The sequence below is a fragment of the Sceloporus occidentalis genome, unplaced genomic scaffold (assembly GCF_023333645.1).
Source record: "Sceloporus occidentalis isolate IW3139 unplaced genomic scaffold, rSceOcc1.0.p SCAF_4, whole genome shotgun sequence".
NCBI lineage: Eukaryota > Metazoa > Chordata > Lepidosauria > Squamata > Phrynosomatidae > Sceloporus > Sceloporus occidentalis.
Genome location: NW_028316984.1, coordinates 176,959,551 through 176,987,513, shown reverse-complemented (window position 1 = coordinate 176,987,513; position 27,963 = coordinate 176,959,551). Strand labels below are relative to the sequence as shown.

At 39.7% G+C, this 27,963-nt stretch overlaps 1 protein-coding gene across 3 annotated transcripts in view; it reads left to right on the top strand.

The window, feature by feature from the left end:
* The first annotated feature begins 3,951 nt into the window (after positions 1-3,951).
* The window catches only part of ITPK1 (inositol-tetrakisphosphate 1-kinase), a 184,068-nt gene continuing 160,056 nt past the window's right edge, over positions 3,952-27,963 (top strand). The window contains exon 1 of one of the 3 annotated variants that reach the window (XM_089522429.1): positions 3,952-5,061. In XM_089522429.1, the coding sequence (XP_089378555.1) occupies positions 4,967-5,061 (95 nt within the window). In that variant the 5' untranslated portion in view covers positions 3,952-4,966. The remainder of the gene's footprint in view (positions 5,062-27,963) is intronic. The other 2 variants (XM_089522431.1, XM_089522430.1) reach the window with 2 other exon arrangements.

Genomic DNA, 27,963 nt, shown 5'->3' with positions numbered 1-27,963 from the left:
AATTGCCTGCACACTTCCATATCACAGCCCCAGAGAATGAGTCTACAGGATTCAGTGTTGCCAATTTAAGTCCAGTTCTTAAGCTGCATTTGGATTTGATAATGATAATAATGATAATAATAATAATGGTGATGATGATAGAGAGATCTTGTAGCACCTTTGAGACTCACTGAAAGAAAAGTTGGCAGCATGAGCTTTCCTAGACTTAAGCGTATTTCCTCAGATGCATGGGAATTGTAGTTCATTGTGGCACCAGAGCTCTTTCTCACAAAACTACAATTCCCAGGGTTCTCTAGCACTGAGCCAGGGCAGTTGAAGCAGTCTTAAACTGGTTTATTTCTTCTGTGTGTCTTGGACCCAACTCAGGCTGCATCTTCACTCCAGACTCCAGAGACAATCCAGTTTCATACTGTTTTTACTGCCACGGCCCAGTGCTATGAAATCCTGGGAATTGTAGTTTGTTGTCACACCAGAGTTTGCTGAGAGAGAAGGTTAAATGTCTCAGAAAACTAGAATTCCCAGGATTCCCTAGCACTGAGCCATGGCAATTAAAAGGGTGTCAAACTGGATTTATTTCTGCAGTGCGGTTGCATCCGAACACATTTCTATTTGGCACAAAGCTTCCTGAACCCCCTTCATGTCAAAATAAATATCTTAAAAGGACTGAAAGATTCTTTGTTTGGTTCAATGGTGATTTTGAGAGTTGAAATAAGTTACAATTATTTTTATTCAATTATATTTACGTTTATTTGCAAAACATCCGCCATTTTAACATTATGGGAATTTTCTGGGAATTGTGACTGAAAATTCAGTGTGATGTGAGGGGATTCAGCGGGTTTTGGACAAGCATTTCCGGGAATTATCTCCGAGGCTTGTTGGCAACACTGCTGTCGAATAACTCTTACTGTCAGGAAGTTCTTCCTAATATTTAGGTGGAATCTTTTCCCCTGTAGCTTGCATCCATTGTCCTTTTCTCTCGAGCAGAAGAAAACAAGCCTGCTCCATCCTCAGTATGACGTCCTTTCAAATATATAAAGAGGCCATCCAGCCTCTTTTTAAAAACCTCCAAAGAAGGAGACAGCATTTACTGTCAGGAGGTTCTTCCTAATGTTGAAGTGGGATCTCTTTTCCTGTAGTTTGAATCCATTGCTCTAGGTCCTATTCTCTGGAGCAGCAGAAAACAAGCTTGCTCCATCTTCAGTATGGTGGCCCTTCAAATATTTAAACAGTATCACTTCTTAACTGTCTCTTCTCCAGGCTAAACATACCCAGCTCCCTATTAAGTCTCTGGTTTCCAGACCATGTTTAAAAGTTTTCATTTTGCACCTAGCTTGGGAGAAAAGGACGGGAGATAAACTTAGAGGCACTCCATCACAGGGTTTTATTGACAAGATTTGTTTAGAAGGGGTTTGCCAACACTCAGACACTCAAACCACTATACCATGTTTGCCGTACCACTAAGCTGAAGTCCTCAGAGCTCTCACCAAACATGTGTTTTCAGGGCTGTTGTTTCCTTCAACATTGTTTGTGTACATATTTTGTGTATGTTTTTACTCTATACTGTCTCCAAGATTATCAAGGACTGATAGAGCGTTGTCAGACTTTTGGCTAAGACAGTATAACAGGGCCAAGGACACTCAGAGTTGGGTTTTGTGGCCAAGAAGATTTTAAACCAGATCTCCCCAGTTCAATGGGGTAACAGAGTGACCAGATGTCCTAACCGCAAAGGAGGAGAAGGCATCTCAAATGTAAGACAGTCAATAAAAATGCAGGGTGTGACTAAATAAAAGCTAAAAACACTCATATAAATAGAAATTCAAGCTTCGTAGTTATGCTCAAAACAAGGATATTTTGAAATTCGTCCTGGAGAGAAGGTTGAAATGTAGGACATGGCATGGAAAAGAAAGAGACCACAAGTGCCATCCAGTCCAACTCCCTGCCATGCAGGAACTCACAATCAAAACAGGCTTGAAGGCACACAACAACAACATGTTGCAGTATGAGGAGAGGAGATAAATGTTGAAGGGGATGTTTGACACTGGAATTTGTCACACGAAGGAGATTGGGAGTTTATCCTGTGAATATCCCAGAAAAATCACATAATTGTGTGAAATTATTAGATATGATGTCATATAAAACCTGCCATTAAAATGGTCACAAAGAAGCATTAACGCTCATCTATTTATTTTCGGGATTTCAGTGACAATGCATTTCCGATATCACTTTATTTGCACAATTGCATATGATAATCATTTGTGCAATTGCACACCATTTCTGCTTTATTTGCGGGATGCTTTAAATGTGCTTTAATGTCTTTTTAATGTCGAAATTAGTCCCAGTGTGATAAACTGTGAGTTACCACACTGGGTGATGCCAACCCTAGTGATACTACTGCCCTGGCTGGGCCTTTTCTTTTTTCTTTCACAATATGACAATGTATGTATGTAACCTGAGTACAGAAAAACATTACTAAGGTCTCTGTATTGTGTGGTATGAGGAGAGCCAGTGCGCTGTAATGCTTTGAGTGTTGGTTTGGTCCAAAACACACTGCGGAAATAATCCAGTTTGAGACTGCTTTAACTGTCCTGGCTCAGTTCTAGGGGATCCTGGGAATTGTAATTTATTGTGGCACTAGAGCTCTCTGGCAGAATAGGGTTAATGTCTCACCAAACTAGTTTCCAGAATTCCCTAGCTTTGAGCCAGGCCAGTCTCAAACTGGATTATTTCTGCAGTGTGTTTTGGACCACTGATTCTGGAGACCTGGCTTTGAATCCCGCTGCATGATCTTGTCCAAGTCACACTCTCTCAGCCTCAGGGGAAGAAACTTGCCAAGAAAACCCCATGATAGGTTTGCTTCAGAGTCACCATAACTTGGAAATGAAGGCACACAACAACGACAACATGGTGTGGTATGAGGAGGCCAATGTGTGTATGGCGGGGAGAGTGACACTATAAGTTACCACAGTGGGGCTTTATTTTTGGCCTATAGCTCCCTCTGCACTACAGAAACAACCTGGTTTGACACCACTTTTAACTACCATGGCTCCATGCTATGAAATCCTGGTAATATTTGTTGTTGCGACAACAAACTACAGTTCCCGCAATTCCATATCATGGAGGCATGGCAGTTAAAGCTGGGCCAAACTGGATTATTTCTGTAGTGCAGAGGAGGCCCACAAAGGGGCACAGAGTGCCAAAACATACTACAGAAATAATTGAGTTTGAGACTGCTTTAACTGGCTCATTGCTATGGAATTCTGGGAACTGTAGAGATACTTAGCTCTGGTGTCACAACAAACTACAAATCCCAGAATTTCATAGCACGGATCCATGGCAATTAAAGCAGTGTCAAACCGGATTATTTTTGTAGTGCAGAAGAAACCCATGAAGGGGCACAAAGTGCCCAAAGACACAGCCGAAACAATCCAGTTTGAGACCATTTCAACTGCCCTGGCTCCATTTTATGGAATTCTGGGAATGTACAATACCACTATAAGAGTGTGGTGTGATAATCTGGAGCTCTGGTGCCACACAACAAAGGTACAGTTCCCAAAATTTCACAGCACTGCAGGTACAATCCAGTTCGAGACCATTCCAACTCTCCTGGCTCCATGCTATGGAATTCTGGGAACTGTAGTTCTGACTGTGAGCTACTTAGCTCTGGTGCCACAGAACAAACTACACCCCCTGGATTCCACAGCATGAATTCCACAGAAATGGTCTTTAAAAACTGGATTGTTGCCTGCAGTGCTATGGAATTCTGGGAACTGTGTGGTGTGTGTGTGTCGACTGTGGTAAAGATAAGCCGAGGAGGAGGAGGTGGAGGCAGTGCTTTGGTGCTGCTACTGAGGAGGAGAAAAAAGGAGGCGGAGGCCAGGGCCTCTGAGGGTGTGTCTTTCTCCTCCCTCCCTCCCTTCCTGCAGCCTCCCGCCTTCGAGAGGAGGAGGAGAATAGCGGCAAATGGAGCCCTGAGAGGCTGCAAGGAGGGACTGGAGGCTCTGGGAGTGCCAGGTCCCCATTGCCCGCCGTTTTCTGGGAGGAGAGGGAGCAACAACAGGAGGAAGCAGTGCCCCTGGCTCCATTGCATGCATTGCAGAACTGGAGGAGAAGCAACAACAGCAGCAGCCCCCTTTCCCTGCCCTGGACAAGGAGGGGAGGAAGGGAGGAAGGAGGCACCTTCTTCCCCTGGTCTCCTCCATCCGCCTCGCCTCCCTCTCCCAGGGCCTGCTGCGAGGAAGGGTGGCACCCAGCTGGATGGAGCCTTTCTGTGGCAAGTTTCCTGATGGCTGCTGAGGGCTGGCTGCTGCTGCTCTTCTTTGCCAGCCCCAGCCCCCTTTTGCAAGGGCTCTGCTGACTGAAAGGGGTGGGAAGGAACAACAACAACACACACACAAACACCAGGCTCCTCCATGGATGTGAAATCTTAAAAGGTTTCTTCCTCCTCCTCCTCCTTCTGTCCAGAGTTGTTCCCTGGGCAAGCCTAGAAGAAGAAGGAGAAGGAGAAAAGAAGGAGAAGAAGAAGGATCTGCTGGGAAACACATATCACACACACACAAATATACATACATACATGCACACACACATATTAATATATATCATATACATACACACACATACATAGATATATGTCATATATACACACACAAACATACACACACTTAAATATATATCATATACACACATACATACACAAATATATATAATATATACACACATACATATACACACATAAATATATCTCATATATATGTACACACACACATAAATATCTATATACACACATATAAATATATCTCACACATACACCTATATACCCACACATATATACATATACATACATACATACAAATTAACATAGACACGTATATAATCTCTGCGCACACTTCATTGGTTTTCATTTCTGGGCTTGCCCCCTTTTTAAAGACCATAAAAAGGAGAAGACCAGCTTGCTTTGGTGGAAGAGAAGATGCAGACCTTTCTGAAGGGGAAGAGGGTGGGATATTGGCTGAGCGAGAAGAAGATCAAGAAGCTGAATTTCCAAGCCTTTGCAGAGCTTTGCAGGTAAGAAATGGGGTGGGTGGGTGAGCAGACATGTCCTCCTTTTTCCAGGATGTGCCCTCCATCCCAATCTTCTGTCCAGGAGGAATGTCAAAATGTTCTTGATGGGGATGGCTAAGAAACATAGATTTCCCGCCTGAGTGTTTCCAGCTTCTGTTTGGGTGTGTCCTACATTCTTCCTTGCATGTCCTACATTTTGTGGTGTCATGTGTCCTCCTTTGTGGTTATGAAGTGTACAAAATAATTCATTCCCCCCCCCTTCCCAGTAGACTCAAACTTAACTCACTTTGGCATCTCTCCCTCTCTCTTTAGAATAATCATAGGATGGGTCTCTTGTTCTTTATCCATGCAGGATCTTCTGGTTATCAAACCAACCTGCAGCTTACAAGACAGTTTACAAGAAGATCCTGATAATTGCCACTTGGGGAATCCAGCTTTACAAATCATAATAACACCCGTGATCAAAGAAGGCGGGGGGGGGGAACCTTTGCCTGATGCCATGAAGATGGGAAAACCTTGTAATTTGCTAGGCAATTTTTGGCTGTCACCTCCTCCTCCCTTCCTTCCTACACTCTCTCTTAATATACCAATAACAGATGTGGTATTAATGTGAGACTTTGGGGATTATGTAGACATGTGCAGGTTTTTCATACTGAGGGAACTTCGTAACTGCACTTGTTACTGCTTTTAAGGAACTTCCTGTTATCATAATGAGTGGTCCATGAAGGCAGATCATTAGCCTTTGGACAAAGATGGCAAAGTAGGATGCTGGTCTTGAGGGTTAGTTTATTTATTTTGTGGTGGCTGGGAATTGCTTATAACTAATTCTCTGCCTCTGTCAATTTTAATAATAATAATAATAATTTGTTTTATTTATATACCGCTATTCCAAAGATCATAGCGGTGAACAGCAAGTAAGCTAATTAGCAAGTAAGCTAATTTGCCCCCAACAGTCTGGGTACTCATTTTAGCAACCTCGGAAGGATGCAAGCCTGAGTCAAGCTTGGGCCCTTTTGCTGGTCTTGAACTCGCAATTTTGCTTTATCGCCCCTAATTGCTTTCTCTTCCTCTTCCTTAATATACATCAGGAAAACTATATGTATTAAAACCAAGATGGCCTAATTGTTACCAGTTTGCAAAGAGATCTTGTTGCACCTTTAAGAGTATATGTATTACCGTATGTACTCGACTATAGGTTGACCTCATGTATAAATTGAGGGCAGGTTTCGGGGCCAGAATTATGCTATGACCCGTGGATAAGTCAAGGGTAAAACTTAGGGGCATGTAGCAAAGAATCTAAAGAGCCAGAGCCAGCCATATAACACCAGTGCTTAAGGATCTGCACTGGCTGCCTATTCGCTTCCTGGCGCAATACAAGGTGCTGGTTATAACCTATAAAGCCCTAAATGGCTTGGTCCCAGGATACCTTGAGGACCGCCTCTCCCCATACAATCCGCCCCGCACTCTCAGGACATCTGGGCAGCAGCTATTGAGGGTCCCAGGGGCTAGGCTAGCCTCCACATCTAGGAGAGCCTTTACCATCTCGGCCCCGACCCTCTGGAATTCGCTGCCCAATGAGCTCCGCTCGGCCACCTCCCTGGCCCAGTTTAAAAAGGGGCTAAAAACATTTCTGTTTAGGTCTGCATTCCCTGATATTTGCCCCAATTAGTTCTTCCCCGCCCCAAGCCAACAGTGGCAAGTTGGTTTTGATTGTTTTGATGTTGATGTATTTTAACCTTAACTGAATGTATGTATATGTATATTGAGGACTGTTTTGTAATATTTTATGATGTTGTACACCGCCCTGATTGCACAGAGGGGCGGTATAGAAATAAAATTTTTATTTATTATTTATAAAGGATGAAGCAAAGCAAAACAGTGTCAAAGAACTTACAAAATTTGTGCTTCCTCTTAAGACTGGATGGATGAGAGAGTAGAGGGGTCAGTGCTTCCAGGACAGATAATACTCTTGCTTTTCAACAGAGGATGGTTCCTTCTTTTAAATAAGAGTTAAGATACAGTACTTACATTTACCCATGGATAAGTCGACTCAGATTTTTTGGGTCAATTTTTTGAACTAAATTTCTAGACTTATATATGAGTAGATACAGTAAACTGTATGTGTTAAAGCAAGATAGCCTAAGTGTTACCAGTGTGCAAAGGGATCTGGTAGCACCTTTGAGACTATATGTATTAGCTGTATATATTAAACCAAGACGGTCTAAGTGTTACAGTACGCAACAGAATCTTGTAGCACCTTTGAGACTATATGCATTAACTGTATGTATTAAAACTAAGATGGTCTAAATGTTACCAGTGTGCAAAGGGATCTTGTAGCACCTTTGAGACTAACTGAAAGAAAGAAGTTGATAGCATTTGCTTTCATGGGCTTGATCCTACTTCCTCTGCCAGCTACCAGCTAGATCCTGCTACCAGCTTCGCAAATAAGTAAATAATCAATTTATGAAGGACATTTCTTTCATCGCTTCCCCAGCTTTTCTCTTCAGGGCTTGCATCTTTCATTCAAAATCTTCAAAGCCTTATTAATAGTAAAAAATAAGACAGACTTTTGCTTCAGGCTGGGAACCAAAATGGTAACACAGCCGGTTCTTCCTACTACACCAATGAATGACCTGATTGTCTTGCGATATAAGACCAGTTATTGAGGTTTACTATAAAGTAGTCCTGCTACAGACAGTGGTGGCTTCATAGAAGTATTGGGAGACTTCTGAAGAGGTGAACAGTAAAATCTTCTCAGGCTGTAGGAAGTTAAGTAATTTTTTAAACATGCTGCCAACTTCTTTCAGTTCCTCTCAAATGTGCTACAAGATCTCTCTACATACTGATTCTACAGACTAACATGGCTATATCTTTGAATTCTGAGACATAAGTTGAAATGGACAAGCAAAGGTTAAGTCCATTATTGGTGGTGACACCTTCATTCTGTTACTGGTGATGCTTGCTCCTCAGGCTTTCTTGTCCTGTTGAACTCTCTAATGCAAGTGCCATCCGTATTCCAGATAATATTTTGAGTGAAAAGCCAATGAAAACAATTGAGGCTTGATTGCCAAACATCCAAACCACTTTTCAACTGTGTGGCTGTTCTAAGACAGATTTCCTTGCTTCTTTTAAACAGTACTCCATCTTAATTTGCCAATGGTGTTGAAACAGTATGTATTTCCAAGTATTGTTTGTCTCAAAATGCAGTAGTTGAACTCTTAAATATTTTATTTTGTTGTGAGAGGTGCTGAGAGGATAGGAGTGATCAGATCTGCTGGCCCACAAACTTGGCTTGGACGTTGAATAGAAAGTGAGTCAATAAACTAGATGAAGAGAATCCCACAATTTGAGAAGAATTTGGCTATATGAACAAAATGTGTTGTCAGTGCGTGGTGAATTTCGTTTTCTAAGTAGAGAGAATCTTTGCTGGCTACTTGAACTTCTCAAAAGTGTGTTGCAATATACAGGAAGCTGTTTTAGACTGAATTGGGCTATTGGCCTATCGGCACTGTTGACTACCTTGAATGATGATAGCTCTCATACATTTTAGATGACAACTTTTGCCAAGCATGCATAGCGATGCCAGAATTTGAATCTGGAGCCTTCTGTATGCAAAATATGTGCTCTTCCAATCAGTTTCTTGGGAAGGTACAAAGTGTTGGCTATTACATTTAAAGCTCTACATAGTTTGGGTCCAGGTTACCTACAGCATTACTTTCTCCTCTATAATCTCCCCCCCCCCCCCCATGCTCATGTCCTTTGGGGGATATTTACTCTATTCAGTCAGGTCTAAGTTGGCAGCTATCACCCAGAGGACTTTTTCTTCCTCCTCCTCTAGACTGTGGAACAACCTTCCAGGAGAGATCTGACAGCTGAATATGCTATCCATATTTAAAACAGCATTAAAGACAAGTCCTTCTGGCAGGCCTATCTAGGTGATTTTTAAATTGTAAATTTTAAATGATGAATTTTAAAATATGGATTGTTTCAATATGTGTGTGTCTGTTGCTGTCCCCTGTTCCATGGGGACAGGTAGGTAAGAAATATTAATAATGATGATAATTATAATGATAATATCACTGAGGGACAACATCATCCCTCTGAAATAAAAATATGCCATAGGCTCCCGGCTACCACTCTTTGTATGATTAGTGCCATACTCTGACCAACTGAGTTGACATGAATGACATCTGAAAGGTTTGGGGAAGTTTATGCTGCCATTTTCAATATATCTTTGACTTGTATCTCAGTGGCCTCTGGCCTTTAGATGATGAGGAATTCTATTGTCTTTTGTAGAAATCCAATCTATGGTGAATTACTATTGGTAGTATATTTTCTGCTTAGAAAGCAGTAGATGGAATTTTATTGTTTTACCATCTGAATTGAGGTCATGTTCATGAACATCAGAGGTGGGAATCATGCAGCCCTCTAGAGATTGAAAGATTGCACCTCTCAGCAATCCTAGCTATCATAGCCAATGGTGAAGAATGCTCTTCTTGATGGATGCTTTCTCTTCTTAAAGAAATGTACTTTCATGTTTAGGTGGTTTGAAATTTAAAGCTTCAGAAGAGTGGAACTCTTGGTTCATGATTATTGGGATGAGAATGATACTGGTATTTTTGCCCCACTCCTCAACCACAGAGGTTCTCAGAGGCAGCCTAGATCTCAAGGGAGGTTAATTTTCTGTTGCCAACAGAGCTGAAATTTTATTACCTGTCTTTTATTGCCATTTGTCCCTGGTTCCCACATGGCCAAGAAGAGGATGGGCCTCTGCCTGCATTGAGATCCTTCAATATCATCTTAATGGACAACAGAGTAACATTTGGGACAACATATAGGCTTCATACTCAGGGGTAGCCGTGTTGGCCATGCAGCAAAATACAACAAAATCCAAAATCCACAAGAGTGATACATATATGCAGCCACCTCCAATGCATAAAATTCATTATGCAAGCTTATGTGAATTTCACTGGTTTCTCTGAAAGGCAAAAACCATACAAGAATTTCTTCATATTAAATGTTGTTGAATGGTACTGGATGGGAAAAGCATTTTACGCTCCATCCAGCCATTGCTTTACAGTAAGCACTTCACATCCATAATTTTTTTTTATCCATGGATTCAAGCATCCATGAAACTATTTTTAAAAATATATAAATTCCAAAGAGCAAACCTTGATTTTGCTATTTTATATAAGGGACACCATCTTACTACACCACTATATGTAATGGGACTTGAGTAACCACAGATTTTGGTATCCATGGGGGTCCTGGAACCAAACTGCAGCAGATACCAACGTCCCATTGTATTTATGGCCCTCCTTTTATGCATACTAGGACACAAGACAGCTTACAAAATAAAAGCACATACCCTGTGTTCCCACCAAACCTGCCTGTGAAGGTGGTGGGACAGACAGATGTACCTCCTCTGAAGATCTTAGAGCTTAGGCTGGCTCATATGGGAAGATGTGGTCTTTAAGATTTATTTATTTAGGTATTTATATCCTGCCCTTCAGCCCTAATGGCTCTCAGGGCGGCTTACAATATTATTTTTAATAATATTTTTAATATTTAATATTAATATTTTTAATTTTTAATAAGACAGCATCCCTCGGGGCCTTGGAGGGGGCAGGATTATCTATCTGACTTCCCCAGTGTGGGTACTTTGAGATATTTTAGACACAGGTCATCATAGCTCAGTGGTAGAGCATATGGTTTGCATGTTGGAAGGTCATAGCTTCAATCCCTGGCATCTCCAGGTAGTGCTAGTTAAACTCTGACCTGAAATTCTGGAGAGCTGTTTTCAGTCAGCATAAGCTATCTGATGAGTGGTTTGTTGTTACAGTTGACCCTCTTCATCCATGGATTCAACCATCCATGGTTTGAAAATATATTTTTTAAAATATAAATTCCACAAAGTAAATGTTGATTTTATAATAATAATAATAATAATAATAATAATAGCTTTATTTTTAGCCCGCCTTTCCTGGGATCAAGGCGGGTCACAACAGCCAAAAACACAATACAATCAATATACCATATAATATAAGGGATACCATTTTACAGTACAATTGTATATAATGGGATTTGAGCATCCATGGATTTTGGTTTCCATGGGGGGGTTCCAGGAGCCAAACCCCAGTGGATAGAAAGGGCTAACTATAATTTCTGTCAAGTTGACTTCAACTTATGGCACCCCATGAATGAGAGACCTTCAGAATACCCTGATGTCAACAGCCATGCTTAGGTCCAGCAAACTCTGGGCTGTGGCTTCCTTAATCAGGTTTACCCACCTGTAATTATGGTGTAGCGGCGTGAGCATTGGACTGTGACTCAGGAGAACAGGATTCAAATCACAGCTCAGCCATGGAAATGGGTGAACTTGGACAAGTCCTATTCTCTCTGCCTCAGAGGATGGCAATGGCAAACCCCCTCTGAAGAAACTTGCCAAGAAAACTTTGTGATAGGTTCACTGTACGGTCTCCATAAGTCGGAAACAACAAAAACAGTCTACCTCTTTTCTACTGTGTTCTACTTCACCAAGCATTATCAACTTTTCTAATTAATCATATCATCTCATGATGTGGCCAAAATAGGGTAGCCTCATTCTGGCTTCTAGGGAGAGTTCAGGTGTGATTTTCTCTAGGATCCATTGTTTTCTTTTTGGCAGTCCATAATATCTATAGAAGTGGGGAACCAAAAATTTCAGTTCCCCCTGATGTGTCAGGGATCAGTACCATATTTGTTCCCATTGATTACAGTTTTTGCTTTCTTTCCTGGAAACTCACCAAAGGACCAGTGGCCAATGACTTATGTATTGCCACTTTGAGTAGCATTGCCTTAGCGAATTTTAGTATTTTTAAAATTCAGTTTCCCCCACAAATGAAACTCAAGGCAGCTTAATAATTATTGTTGTTGTGGGCAATAATACAATACCTGAAATGAGTTAAATAATAAAAAATATCCAGCACCTGTCCATTGAAAAGCCTCCTTTGCTGCAATCACATTTTCAGGTACGATTCTACAAATGCCTTTGGACCTTGGTATGTATGCTTTTGAATGGGCCTTAAAAGTATTCTAGTCTTCTCTTAAGTGAATGGATGCCAGTCTTTATTTTACAACTTGGAGTTTCCATGAACATTTTTGTCTTTTAAACGGCCTTGTAGAGATTTTGTATCAAAAGGTAATATAAAGGTATTTTAAATAAATGTAGGTTAGAAAGTAAGCAAAAGCTATTTTGAGGCTGAATGTACTTTCTTCCTTTTCTGAACCCAGCCTGAAATTTCTGTTAAGTCATGAAACTTATGAGAACAATTAAGTTGAAAAGAGAGATCAACTTATCTCTAAAATTGCTGGGAAGATCAGAGATAAGAACTGTAAGGTACTCAATGCCAGAAAGTACAGTGGAAATGAACAGTAACAACCACTCTAGAAACTTGCATTGGTTTCTCCCACCCCCTTAAAAAATTAGAGGCAAAGTGTCAAAGTACGATACTAATCTCTTTAAAAAAATCACTTCTACTATCCTGTTTTGTACAGCATCCTTGTAAGGTTTTATGAAATCTCTTTTATTAGTCTCTTTCAAATATGTTTAAAAGTATAAGATCTACATTCTAATGCCAAATACCAACTGATTAAATATGTGGTATTTATTTAATTTATATTCTCGTTACAAGGCGGGTGCTTAGGGTGGTGAATCATATCTAATGCGAATATACCATAGTAAATGAAACACTAGTACAGGTATATCTTGATTCATCTTGGTTTCATTTTGACCTGTTTTTGCAAGAAAATTCACATTACTTTTGTATGTATTTTATCCTCAATAGCATTTTGGTATGTGTCAAGTTGTAGTATAATGTCCCTGTTTTGACCTGGTAACTATGTCCTAAAATTTGGAGAAGGAAAAAAAAAAAAGAATGATAATGGCGCTCTGATTTGAATTTTGACCTGGAAAGTGTGAATCAACTTGGTTCATATAAAAAGGCAGTCTGAACAAAATCCTTGAACATCCATTCTTTGAAATGAGCTCTGCTGAGACCAGTAGGGTTTGCTTCCATATAAGGACGACTGTGATCACATCTGTTTCCCATTAAAAATCAAGATGGCAAACTCCTGTGCTAAACTGGCCTCCTTGAATTATTCTGTCATTTGACTCGTGATAATCACAGTCGGTGGGAATGCTGGAAAGTTCTTAAAAGTTTTACCATATAGAGCTGAAGAAGAACTCTCCATTAAGTATTTACTTTCACCTCCTTCTGCAAATGTACAGGGACATCTTTGCTCGCCTTTCTTGGATTGAAATCTTTGGGTTTTAAATTGGCAAACTGTAGTCTGGGGGGCGGGGGAATGGGAGGCTGAATAATGCTACAAAGGAATTTACATCCAGTTTGTTGTGTCCTTAAATATATTACATGTTTCCTATGGATAAGGGAGAACATTAATTAGATATAATCATGGCAAAGCTGGTTCTCAGTGCAGTTGTGTTAATAAGTTTTAAGTGGGTTGGGATCTGAAAGGACAGCTTTAAAGTGAAGAATCAGTGTGCAGAAAGGGGATGCTGAATCCATTAACTGTGCATTTCCCTCTGGAAAATGATTCCTGAAAGCTACCTTTTTTTCATGGGGATACCAGCCTATTTTTTTGGACAAAGTCCCTCTGAGCAAGCCCATCTGTATATTGTGCTTGCAGTGTGGGTTGGCAAGTGGAATAGTACATATATTTTTTTCCCTTAGGCAAGAGTAAGGAAAATGTAAGGTACTGCACTTAGGGCAGAAAAATAAAATGCACAGATATAGGATGGGGGACACCTGGCTGAATGAGACTACATGTGAAAGGGATCTAGGAGTCCAAGTAGACCACAAGTTGAACATGAGTGAATAGTACGATGCAGCAGCTAACAAGGCCAATGCAATTTTAGGCTGCATCAATAAAAGTATAGTGTCTAGATCAAGAGAAGTAATAGTGCCACTGTATTCTGCTTTGGTCAGGCCCCACCTGGAATATTGTGTCCAGTTCTGAGCACCACAATTCAAAAAGAACACTGAGAAATTGGAGCGTGTCCAAAGGAGGGCGACTAAAATGGTGAAGGGTCTGGAAACCATGTCCTATGAAGAACGACTTAGGGAGCTGGGGATGTTTAGCCTGGAGAAGGGAAGGTTAAGAGGTGATATGATAGCCCTGTTTATATATCTGAAGGGATGTCATATTGAGGAGGGAACAAGCTTGTTTTCTGCTGCTCCAGAAAACAGGACCCGGAACAATGGATGCAAGCTACAGGAAAAGAGATTCCACCTCAACATTAGGAGGAACTTTCTGACAGTAAGGGCTGTTTAACAGTGGAACAAACTCCCTCGGAGTGTAGTGGAGTCTCCTTCTTTGGAGGTCTTTAAACAGGGGCTGGATGGTCATCTGTCGGGAATGCTTTGATTTGGATTTCCTGCATGGCAGGGGATTGGACTGGATGGCCCTTGTGGTCTCTTCCAACTCTATGATTCTATGATTCTATGAAGAGTGAACTCTGGACCAGTGCCACTGGGCAAAAGCCACAACACATCAATGAAGTGATGAGAAAGAAGGTGGATATATATAATGTTAGGACAGATAAAGGGGTTAGGTCCTTCGAAGTGTGTGCTTGGGAAGGAAGAATGGGGCATACTGATCTCAGTTTGCTTTATTGCATATTTACTGTTTTTGTCTGATGGTGAAAAAAAAACATTTCCTTTTCAAAACCAGAATGAATATCTCAATTAAAAAGACATATTGTAGGAATCACTTTGGGCTTCATATTGGAATAAAGGTGGAATATTAAATAAATATTTAATAAATATTTGATTAAATATAAACAAATAAACAATGCATTTTACATATGTGTTGCAGAAGGCTTGAGAAGAGTTATTAAGAGTTATGCCATCTTTTGAAGATTTGTTCCTCCATCACAGGGAACTTCCCCATTCCTCAAAATAACAACCCAGTTCTGTTGCATTACAAAATGGGAAGCATGGCAAAGAATATGTGAGTTGTGTCCTTAAATGTATGTAGTGTATATATTTGTATATATAGTGTACAACTGTATATATACAACTGTAGTGAGGATAAAATGCTGTGAGCTCCTTTGAAGGAAGAGGCAAGATATAAAGTTTTAAAAATTAGGATGGTGTTGTGATGGTTGTTTATTTTCCCCGGCCTCTGCACATTGTCTATTACTTGCCTCCTGCCTTATCTAGTAGGGAATTAGTGTCCAGTGGCTTGTAAAAATTTGAATATGCCAGGGCTGGTGTATGGGTGAAAGCAATCACCTGCTTGTGCTGAACATTTAAATGAATTAACCTTTTTTTAAAAAAAAGAAAGAATAATTTTCAGGACCAGCCCAGTATGGAACTATTTTCAGCATGGATTAAATTCACTCAGTCTGGAGTCCTTTTGAATTACAACAAAGCCAGATCACTGGAGCAAAGATGATGACTGTTTGAAACCTGTTATGTTACAGTCTAATTAGACAGCTGAAGTACAGTGTGTTTCAAGCACAGAAGAGCTCTTAAAACAGCTTTTGAGTGGGCAAATGAAAGATTCTCAACTTCTGCTCAGAGTAGGCAGGGTTTACATTTAGTGGAAAATATTTTGCAAAATCATTTGCTTGCGAAACTGTACATTTTAAGAGTGGTAATCCCAATGGTACGGAGTGATACCCAGTAAAATGATATTATTGGTTCTTCAGAGTAGTGGGGTTGTGAGTGTCACTGGTGTGTTTCAGTGTTAATCGAGAGGATCATAGAGTTTAATGCTAATGTTAAACAAAATCATAGAATCATAGAGTTGGAAGAGACCACAAGGACCATCCAGTTCGACCCACCTGCCATGCAGGAACTCACAATCAAAGCACCCCTGACAGATGACCATCCAGTCTCTGTTAAAAACCTCCAAAGAAGATAGCTAGCTACTGCAAAAGATATACTTAGCTGAGCTAGGCTCTTCAAGGCCGCTGGTTAAACACAGGCCATTGTATTCAGAGCCCTCCAGAGGAAGGAGGGGGTGATTATGTGAGTGCGTACGGTGGACACACACAGGAGCAAAAGGTAAGGGGCCATTTGCCCATCTGCACTTTACTCTGTAGCTCATTCTATGAGTCTACTGTAACCACTGATTCTTTTGCAAAGCCATGTACAGAAGCAGAAAGCACTATTATGTCCCTCTCAGAGGGAGTATGTTCCACTGTCAAACAGCTCTTACTGTCAGCATGTTCTTCCTAATGTTGAGGTGGAATCTCTTTCCCTGTAGTTTGAATCTATTGCTCCAGGTCCTATCCTCTGAAGCAACATAAAAAAGCTTGTTTCATCCTCAATATGACATCCCTTCAAATATTTAAACAGGGCGATCATATCACCTCTCAACCTTCTCTTCTCCAGGCTAAACAGACCCAGATCCCTAAGTCTCTCAGAAGGCATGGTTTCCAGACCCTTCACCATTTTGGTCATCCTCCTCTGGACATGCTCCAGTTTCCCAACAGGGTAAAAATTCATTAAACAAATAAGTAAATAAATTGCCAACTGTTACATGCTTTGCTGAGACAAAAGCTTTCCTTCTAGCTACAATGTGTGATCTTGATATCTGCTAGGCTTTGGTTCCAGGACCCTCCTGTGGTTTCCAAAATCCTTGGATGCTCCAGTCCCATTAAATACAATGATGTTGTAAAATGGTTCCCTTTATATAAAAAGGCAAAATCAAGGTTTACCTTTTGGTAAAGGTAACACTGTAGTTGATTGAATATATGTGTTTTGTCCCAAGAGCGATGCTATGGACTTTGGGTGTAGTAAGGCCTCTGGCTCTCGGGATCACAGCCAGAACAAAAGACTTGTCCACAAATTTCTTAAGTTTTCAAAAGCTTTACTGGTTATAACACAAAAACTCAAAACTGATCTCCTTTTTCTCAACAGTCCTTTTCAAATACCTTGCTCTCTCTTCTTGGTAGATTCTATCTTTCTTCTTCTGAGGACTATCTTTCTTCTTCTGTGGACTTATCTTTTTGTCAAAGGAAAATACTCTCTCCAGGTCTGACTTGGCTGAAATCTTACTACACACTGAAACTGACTAGAGGGAGACAGTAAGAGACCCTGGGATTTCCCACAATCCTTGTCTTTCTTAAAGCTATAGATCTGTATTTCCCCTCTTAAACTAATACATAGAAAACCTAATATAATCTTAACTAAATATATGTCTCACGAGCATCAAAGATGCTCTGGAGGCATGACAATATGGATAAACAACAACAACAACAATATTTATTTGTATTCCACTTTTTCACAAAGGAATCAAAGTTGATTCCAACAGTATAAATAAAACATCAAACAATTAAAAATTACAATTTTAAAACCCCAACCCTCTCCCCAATCATAAAAACAGTGATCAATACAGAAAAAGAGATTAAACATCAAAAAATTTAAAACTATCAAATAGAAATACATTAAAATTTTGGGCAGATTAGTGGAAGAAATGAATCTTCCTCTAGAGTAGGGGGGCGGAGGTGATGGTATCAAACCATTTTGGTGTCGGTAGCAATAGAGCTGTCAACAGAGGGGGGAGGCAAGTCTAATGGATCTAATGGATCTAACCTAGTCTGGGAAGGCCTGTCGAAAGAGATCTGTCTTAATAGCCTTAGCCTTCCAAGGTAGTAATATGTCAGATCTCGTCCGGCGGGTCGTTCCAGAGCCTGGGAGTGGCTGATGAGAAGGTCCTCTTGGTCACTGCTGAAAGTCTGGTCTTCTGAGGTTGTAGTAGATTCTTCCCAGAGGACTGAAGTGTGCAGGGAGGATTGTATGGAAGTAGGCGCTCCCGCAGGTAGTCAGGACCCAAGCCATGTAGGACTTTAAAGTTTAGAACCTTTGCCCAGAAAGTGATAGGCAGCCGTATCTATGGATACAGAGAGCTGACTGTATTAGAAGGGTATAGGGGGTGGTGTGATCAGCTGATCAGATTTGGAAAGTTTCTGACTGCTGTATTATATGCATACTGTAGCTTAATAGAAGAGCACATGCTTTAAATGATACAGATTGAGTATACCTTATCTGGAATGCCAAAATCCTAAATACTCCAAATTTGTCCATACGGATGGCTGAGATAGTGACGCTTTTGCTTTCTGGTGGTTCAGTGTACACAAGCTTTGTTTCATGCACAAAATTATTAAAAAGACCATGTATAAAACACTTTAGGCTATGTGCATAAGGTGTACATGAAACATAATTGAATTTCATGTTTAAACTTGGGTCCTGTCTCCAAGATATCTCTTTATGTGGTATGCAAATATTCCAAAACCTGGGGGGGGGGGGGGGCGGAATCTAGAATCCAAAACACTTCTGACCCCAAATATTTCAGAGACAAAAGGGAGACTCTGACTGTACAGCATGTGGAAAAAGTCCTATGTTCAATCCATGATGTCATCAGGTAGTGCTGGAAAAGACCGATATCTGCAACTCTGGTGAATTGCTACTAGTAGAACAAACATTCCAAACCTGGTGCCTTTTACATGCTTTGGCACTACAACTTTCATGGCATACATGCTGGGGGATGAGGGGAGTTGTGGTCTCCACACATCTGGAGGCCACCAGGGTGGGGAGGACTGATGTAGATAGCATTGGTTTCAGAATTGCTAGACAGAACAGCTGGCCACTACACAGATGAGTTTTAAAAAGTCAAAGAAAGCCATTGTTTGGGATATTTTAGACTTGCCCTTTTCTTCTTATAAAAGTCCATAAATATCATTTTTATGTGCCATGGATATATGGTATTCCTTAGCTCTTCTGTTTGACTTTTAATGGAAAGAACATGTGACATGGAAAGAACATGTGACATTACGCTTCGTATCAACCAGATAGTGAGTCTCAGGCAAGGCCAAGAATCCAGTGCATATTGTTGTAAAATTGTAATAATTCTTTGACATAAGAACTATCAGGAAGCTAATAGATTATGAATTAAATGGGCAGATACCGTATGGTTGACATGGTTGTTTTATGTAATATTTTTGAAAATGTTGAATGTTTAACTTCCTTCTAGAAGTATGATATGGCTAATCACACAGTTATATCAGGTAGATGAATTTGGTGTGTAGTGGTCTGAATGTTGGATAGAGACTCAGGGAGACCAGGATTCAAATCCTTGCTCAGCCATGGAAACTCACTTGGATGACTTTGGGCAAGTTATACTCTCTCTGTTTAGGAGAGGGCAGTGGTGAACATCTGAACAAATCTTGTTAAGAAAATCCTCTGATCAGGTTGCAATACACCCGAGTCATCTTGAGCGCACATAAAAACAACAAATAGGGACTAGCATATAAGGAAGCCATCAAAATTTAGTCTTGGTGGCAAGTTCTGTTTTATATCAATGAAATCTAGAGTTCTGGAGAACTCAAAAGCCTGATCACTATTATGGGATTGTACTTGATCCTAATGAAGGTAGATTTGGGGTTTTGCTTTTATTATGTCTGCTTGAGACTGTGACAACTTTACAGTCTGACCTCACAGACAAGACCCCATGATGATGACCAGTAGTAGCCCTCTGAGATTTCTGTGCAAAGAATGAAAAAAATTACCCAGGTGATCCTGTAATTGTTGAGCCACTCCTTCAGCTGTCACACAGCTACAGAGATCATTAACGAAAAGGAAAACTTGGAATAACTGAATACCTGAGGTTTTGAAATAATTAGGCTTAGTTCTTCATTCATATAGTATGTAGGGAAAATAAACTGGTAGCTGGTTCTTTTCCATGTTGAAATAAAGCAGCTGTGGGAATCCTCCTTATCTAAGTAAAGTCTGCTTGTTAGTATAAAGATGCTAATCTCTTCTATGGTATGGCAGTAAAAATATCACTTTGCAGAAGTCCATAAGACAGTATAACTTGGAGCTTTGTTGGAGTTCAACATTATTAATTAGGGTTAATGAAGATCTGATGCTTGAACAGTCTGATGCTGACTGTGCCCTTTCTAATCTTGACATTATCATCATGATGGTATTTCTGGTTAACTGTTAACTGAACAAATGATGTGGCCGATGATTAATTGGTAAAGAAATTGCTATAAAAAACTTGTTTATTGCCCTTCATTACACTGATAAAATGCGCCAGTTATTTCAATGACACTACCACTAAATTATTTCTGTGGTTGAATTGTGTTATTTCTTCAAAGTTACCCATACTTCCCTGTTCCACAGGGTATAAATTAGCAAGTGGTGGGCCTAACAAGGCACAGTTTGAATGATAAAGGGAATTATAAGATTTTAGATCATTTGTTTTTTATGGGATGTTGTAATTTAGGGTTCATGTCCGTATATGATATACTGGTTAGGAGCAATGCCACTCCAAGTGGTGATCCACAGTGAGTTTCGAAGAAAGAAACAAGCATAGCCAAAGGCACAAATATGGTACCACTTACTGATAATTATTTTGGGGAAAATGCTGGTCCACTTGGAGATGTGAAGTCCTAGAGGAAAAACCCTTAAAATAGGGTAATTTGTGGGTCCCCCCCCCGAAGTCTTTTTATTCTCAGAAAAAAGGGGGAGAAAAAAAATGGGAGGGGTCATGGAATATTTTACAATTAAGACAAGTTGCTGTTATGTGCTTCAAGATGACTTGATTTATGGCAGCCTTATGAATAAGAGACCTCTTAGGTACCTTGTCCTCAACAGCCCTGCTCAGGTCTTGCGGACTCAGGGCTTTGGTTTTCTTGATTTAGTCTATCCATCTCCAGTGTGGTATTTCTCTTTCCCTTTTGCCCTCCACCTTACCAAACATTACTGTTTTATCTAGTGAGTCCCATCATATGATATGGCCACAGTATTGCAGCCTCAGTTTAGTCATCTTGGCTTCTAGGAAGAGTTCAGACCTGATTTGTTTTAGAACCCATAGAACTCTTCTCCAGCACCACATTTCAAATGAGTTGATTTTCTTCCTATCAGCTTTCTTCACTAACTTTCACAACCATACAAAGAAATGAGAAATACGAGCAATCCTAACTTTAGTAGACAATGATATATATTTATCACTTGAGGATCTTGTCTAGTTTCTTCATAGCTGTCCTTCCAAGTTCTAGTCTTCTTCTGATTTCTTGACTGCAGTCTCTGTTCTCATTAATGATTGAGCTAAAGTATGGAATATCTTGAACTATTCTGATATCATTTAAGTTATGTAAATTATCTGTGGTTGTTATTTTTGTTTTAATGTAAACTTGCATTTGCATTTTCTTCCTTGACTTTCTTCAATAATCATTCCACATCTTTGCTATTTGATATTAGAGTATGGTGCCATCTGCATATAGTGTTCACATATTTATTCTTCCCAAAATTATTTGTTAAAACTATGTAACAGTGGAGGAGCAGAGGAGACAAAATAAATTTCTCTGTTTTATTAATGTTGATAGTTTTTTCTGTCATCTTCCTCTTCTCTCCAGCACTAACTTCTACTTATGTTAAATTCTATTTATTTATTTATTACAGTAAATTCATTTACTACTTGTCTTTCATTATGGCACTCACAGTGATACACATGTAGTTCCCAACAGTTCTGTCATCCAGGTGCTGACCACAAGTAAGTTTAGCTTCAGTAAAGTGGTTGGATCATATATCTTCAGATCTTCTCCTTGGACCATAAAAGTGCTCTTTTCTCTGTACCTTAATTTCTATTGCCTCTGCTTTACTTGTTTATTGTTGTTGTGCCTTCAGTTTGCTTCCGCTGTATGGTGACCATATTGTGGGGGTTTTTTTGTGGCAAGATTTGTTCAGAGGAGCCTTGTCATTGCCTTCACCAGAGGCTGAGAGTTTGTGACTTGGCCAAAGTCATGGCACAGTGGGATTCCCTGGTCAAATAGGGGTTCCAACCTTCATCTCCAGAGTCGTAGTCCAATGTTCAAACTACTGTGCCATTTCTCTGCTGTAATACTTGATCATATAAATGTTATACATAAAACCTGGTGGTATTAATGGTTTCTTGATGGTGTTAATGATTTTATTCCCGAAACCATTTTATACAAAATGCCAGTACTGTTTAATGGAGGGATGGGAATCATGTGTCCCTCCAGATGTTGGACTGGAACTCCCACCATTCCTCACCATTGTCTATGCTGGCTAGTTGATAGGACTTGCACTCCACATCATCTCAGGGGACACATGATTCCCACCCCTAATTTATTGGATGGATGGATACATACACACAGACACACACACACACACACAGACACACACACACACACACCTATACACATACACATATTAAAAAAAATCACTTCAGTAATCTTGATGTTTTGAGAAGCAGCAAGTAGAAAGCCATGCTGAGGTTCTTTTGAGTCTTAATGTTGCATCTTAATTTGATAAATAGATTCTGTGTTCTGTTTAAGTTCAGTGTTCAGCCTAAACACTTTATCTGGCATATGTGGGGTAACCATGCCTCTAATAAGTAGAGACAGACATGTCTCTAAGAAGTAGAGCAAACATTATTCAGTCACCATACCTGCCTGAACACACCTGATCTCATCTGATTTCAGGAGCTCAGCAGACCTGGCTAATATTTTGATGAGAGACCACCAGGGAATACTAGGGATTTAGAGGTTGTGCTACCAAAGAATTTCTGCCTGACACACTAGAGAACTACTTAACAGTTGTTAAGAGGTCAGTGCTGGACTGGGCAGACCAATGATCTGCTCTTGTTATAAGCCTTACATTATAAGGCAATTTCTTTTGTTCCTATGCATTTTAAAAACTGGTCAATAAACCTTTATCTCTGTGCAAGGAGCAAACAAGTACTGTAACATTTTAATTCCTCAGAACAATCCTCGAGTTGTGTCTCAGGAGAACCTCATAAAATTGCACATGCAATGATTATTGGATTATTTATTTATTTATTACTTTGAAACAGTTATTTCCTGATTAGCCTGTCACCCTCTATGTCCACATTTGCACAATGGGCATTGTTTCATGGGAGACTTGGCACAGATCCCTCTTCCTGTAATATATTTTCCTTTTCTGCCATGAAGTTAAAAAGTAACAGTCATTATAGCCCCATTTATTTCATTTTATTATTTTTGGCTAACTCTCCCTATGATGTCTGTTGCTGACATAAAAGAATAAGAAAAAATATTATTGGTTTTCATAAACTGGCTGGTATATTTAGCACTGTTCAGAGCTGGCAGTTTCACTGGTCCCAAGCTGAAATCCCTTGATAGCTATAGTATTAAAGCTTGAAAATATACTGCTTGAAAACACAAGACAGATTTGGAGACTTGTGAAATTTAATTCTAGAATACTGATTGCTGTCTTCCATGGACGTTCCTTTATTTTCATGTCCAATTCTTTATATGTGAAATAGGCACAAAAGCCATCTGATGTGCAAACTGATCTGGTGAATACAAGTTGCAATTTTCCAAGTCTTTGAACTTGAAAATTGTATGAGGGTGCCTTTGAAATACAGTGCAAACCTTGTGGTTTTTTGTTTATGAAAAAAAAAATGGTAGAACATAGCACTTGTCTGGATGGGATGTTGGTATACAGTCATTTGACTGTAATGTATAACTATCTTATTATAAAAAGACAAACAATTGCCTGGTAGCATAACTGTGCTTTCCAGCTTTTATGCAGAGAGTGAGAAATGGAGCCTTGGTTTCCTTATTCTGCAAAATAAAAACAGCCCAAAGAAGTAGTTATAGCTACCAGCTAGTCAAGTTGGTACAGTAGAGATGGCTCTCTGTATCCACAGATGCTGCTGCACCCCCATTCAACCATTCATGGCTTGAAAAGATTAAAAATAAAATGAAATACTGCAAAAAGACAACCTTGATTTTGCCATTTTATATGAAGGACACCATTTTACTACATCACTGTATTTAATTGGATTTGAGCATCCATTGATCTTGGTATCTACAGGCGTCCTGAAACCAAACCCCTGTGGATACCAGGGACCCACATGCACAATCAGTGGTGGCTAGTGACGGCTGTGCTAGTGACGCAGTGAATCTGTTCCTTGCTTTAGTCTGTTTTTTTTTTAAAAAAAAGCTATTTAAGACACTGGATGTATTTGGGGGCTAGAGGTCAGTACTCTGGATACTCCTTTAAAATTTGTACTCAAATTCAGAATAGGTTCACTGTCTCACTGACATGGAAGCTACCAATAGCCACCAACACTGATCCCTGCAGAGTTCAGGTGTAGTGTCTACTGTCGGAAGACAACTGTTACATTATTTGATCCTGTAAATACCATGCTGACTATTACAGTAGTTGTTCCTGTAAATACTGTGCCCAACAGCAAATAGTCAAAGGTCAGTTTGCTCCAGGGTAGCTATGCTTGCACAGACTTGGTGAGAGGTATGTATTTTATTTGTTTTAAATTCCCTTCCAACATCCGGGTTGAAATGAAGTCTGAATACTGCTCTTCCTCCCAGGGCCATTAAACCCATTTCTTACTTAGTACAAAATTTATAATCTAAAGGTATTTCAATGTTTATTCTCTTCCCTCTCCGCCTGCCTTAGATATATGCAAACAAATGGAAAATTATTTATATAATCCCAATATTCTTACCAAAGGTATATGTTGGAATTCCCTGAGGACAGGAAAACAATTAATTAAATACTATGGATAATTTTAAAAATGTGTATGATGGTTTTCTCAATAAATCAAAAGTTCTGCAGATAATGTCCTAGTTTTGTTTGGCTTATGGAAATGCTAGATATAGTCCCTTGAACTGTTTAATTTGCAAGGACCAGCATTTACATTCATTTCTTGCTTCTGTGCTTTCTGCATCTTTGTACTAAAGTCATTTTATGATTTCATACAAGTATCTTCTCTTGAATTTAGATGCCCCAATTAGCTTATAAGAACACAATCAGTTCATTTCCAGAACTCTGAGGAATAATGAAATTACTGTTATGGGTGGGAGGGTATATTTCACATTATTAAATTCATCCAGAGAATGATGTTAATATATTGTAGTGGGAAGAGTCATCCTAGTTGAAGATAGTTTCAGATAGTTGCATATTATTCATTCCTTATGAATCCAAAGCAATACCTGTGTGCAGTGTCTCTAGAGTCAAGATGAGCACAAATGCTGTAGTAGTTCATTACTCAATTAAAATAATAATGATGATGGGATTGAGTTACATTAGACTGGCTCCTGCCTTTCTCCCCCATTCTTTTCCTAAGCAAACGTTTGTAAAAAGTGAGTATGATTAATTAAATCTTCTGACTACTTGAAACTTAAATAATAATAATAATAACAACAACATATATATTGAGGTTAATAATAAATGTATGTGAGTGTAGCATCTGATAGAAAAGCTCTGGAACAGCAGGCTGGAAAACATAAAGCTGTCATCCTTTACATTAGTATTTAATTAAAAAAAATTTTTTTTAAAGGTATTTAATTTTTGTTTCTCTCATTTTCTAGTTAGAGTGTTTCTAAGTACAATCTCCAGGCAGGTTGAAAATGATTCCTGGCCTATAAATAGATGGTCAAGATAGTTTAAATAGGATATATTACTTGGCCTGTTATCTATTTCATTTTAAATACTGTTAGAGTTAGTATTTTAATAGGCATAAAAATAGAATCTGATTTTGAAAGTTGTAAATGGACTGTGGGTTTGTCCCTCCCTTCTCAACGTTAAATGGTGACTCTCTGGCAGAAGTCTTAAAAATTAACTGGGTCTACAAGGTTCTTCCCCACACCCACTGGAAAAAGAGTATTGAAGAAATAGGCCTTTCACTGACTGAAATAGTTTCCCTCAGAATGGACCAAGTGAAGCTACTTAGTGTGGGAATAATATTTGGATTTGATTTAATACAGCCATTTTAGAGCATAACTTTAATAGCCTGCTGGAAATATTTGGATTCCTTAATTTCGGTGGCTGTGTAGCTGGGTGAAACAAAAGCTCTTGCAATCTCACTAGTCTTGCTAAATTGAGACTTGGCTGCTGTTGCTGTTTTTTGAACAGTGTTTTCTTCACCAACTGTTATTTTGTAGGATTGGGATTTTATGGTTATTTCTGGCTATTAGGGCTCAGATCTGGGAGTGTAATATTTCCATCCTCAGAGTACAGAGATGTTTAAGGACTTGAAATGGAACTTAGCATCTCGAAGTTTATCTTTCCTCTCGTCAGTCTTAACAGAAACCAGGAATTTGAAACCAGCTTCAAATTTCAGTTGAAAGCAAAGGGTATGGTGCAGGGTGGCATTACCACCAATGTAACCATGCTTATAAAATTAATTTGTGACAACAAAGGAAGCATTTGATCCAAGTGTTGATGTTCTACTGTTCTGGGCTCACATTTCTTTGATACATGTTCCCCCCTCTGAGATTTACTAGAACAAGGTAGGCAACTGTGGTCCTCTAGTTGGTTTCTAGATTACCATTCCCACAATCTTTGCTGTCTGCTTTGCTGCCTAGGACTGCTGGGAAATTTTAGGCTGAAGTTGCTCACTTGTACCAGAAGGTACATATGAATCATATCATAAGCATTAAGTGATTCCCATTTTAGATAGACTCAGTTTGTTACTACAGCATTGTTAAAGCTCCCACCCTATCCCTGTTATCTAGAACTGATGCATATGCTGGAAAACCTTTGGTTGACTATTTTGATAAGGTACGAGAACCAGACTCAGACTCCTGAATGGCAGTGTCTTAAAAGAAGCTTAGTCATTTCCTCTTTGACATTCAGGAAGAGTGAAAAGGAAAGAACATGAAAGGGTTTGCGGTACATTTTGACAGGCCAACTGATTAAGGCATGCAATATAAATAACGAAATAGTAGCAAAAAGGCTAATTCAGAATCAGTTTTCCTGTGGTAGAATGATTAAAATGAATGGCACTTGTTAGTTCCGGCTAATGCAAGTCCCTTACATTTAAGTGCTCTGTTCCAGGGAGGATTCACAGCACCACTACCTCACTCCAATTGCATAAGCTTAATCTGTTGATGTGTACTAGATCTTAATAGTATTTTTTTGCCAGTACTGGGGGTCTGAATGCAGATATTCTAGGCTATGTGGATTTGGTGTCAAGAACAGATTAGTTAAAATGATGCTCATTCTACCTCTGAAAGCAAATTTACTCAGCCCACATAAGGTGTTATTGCTAGATTACTTGTGCTTTTAACTGTGCCTTTGGGTATTAATTTTATTCATCCTTGCTCTTGCACTGCTCCCATGAATGTGAGCTGCTCACCAGGGAAACTGAAAGTGGCTAGTTTTGATCTGCTTCCTTCCACATCCCAGGCTGTATCTTTAACTGTGTGAATCTCATTGTGCAAATGGGATAAGATTGATTTTGACCTTGCATAATTAGTTGCTGCACCCTAATGATGATCTATCAAAGTAATAAACTAAGCATCTTTATGCTTAGAGATATAACATGCTTCCAGCTTCTAAAAAGCTATATGAAGAGTAACAACAGGTACATCACACATGGGCCCTAGATTGGGGAATTTACTGAAGTATCAACAGTGCAAAGGTAACAGAGTCCTCAAATCATAGAATCATAGAATCATAGAGCTGGAAGAGACCACAAGGGCCATCCAGTCCAATCCCCTGCCATGCAGGAAATCCAAATCAAAGCATCCCCGACAGATGGCCATCTAACCTCTGTTTGAAGACCTCCAAGGAGGGAGACTCCACTGCACTCCGAGGAAGTGTGTTCCACTGTCGAACAGCCCTTACTGTCAGGAAGTTCCACCTAATGTTGAGGTGGAATCTCTTTTCCTGCAGCTTGCATCCATTGCTCTGGGTCCTAGTCTCTGGAGCAGCAGAAAACAAGCTTGCTCCCTCCTCAATATGACATCCCTTCAAATATTTAAACAGAGCTATCATATCACCTCTTAACCTTCTTTTCTCCAGGCTAAACATCCCCAGCTCCCTAAGGCGTTCCTCATAGGGCAAGGTTTCCAGACCCTTC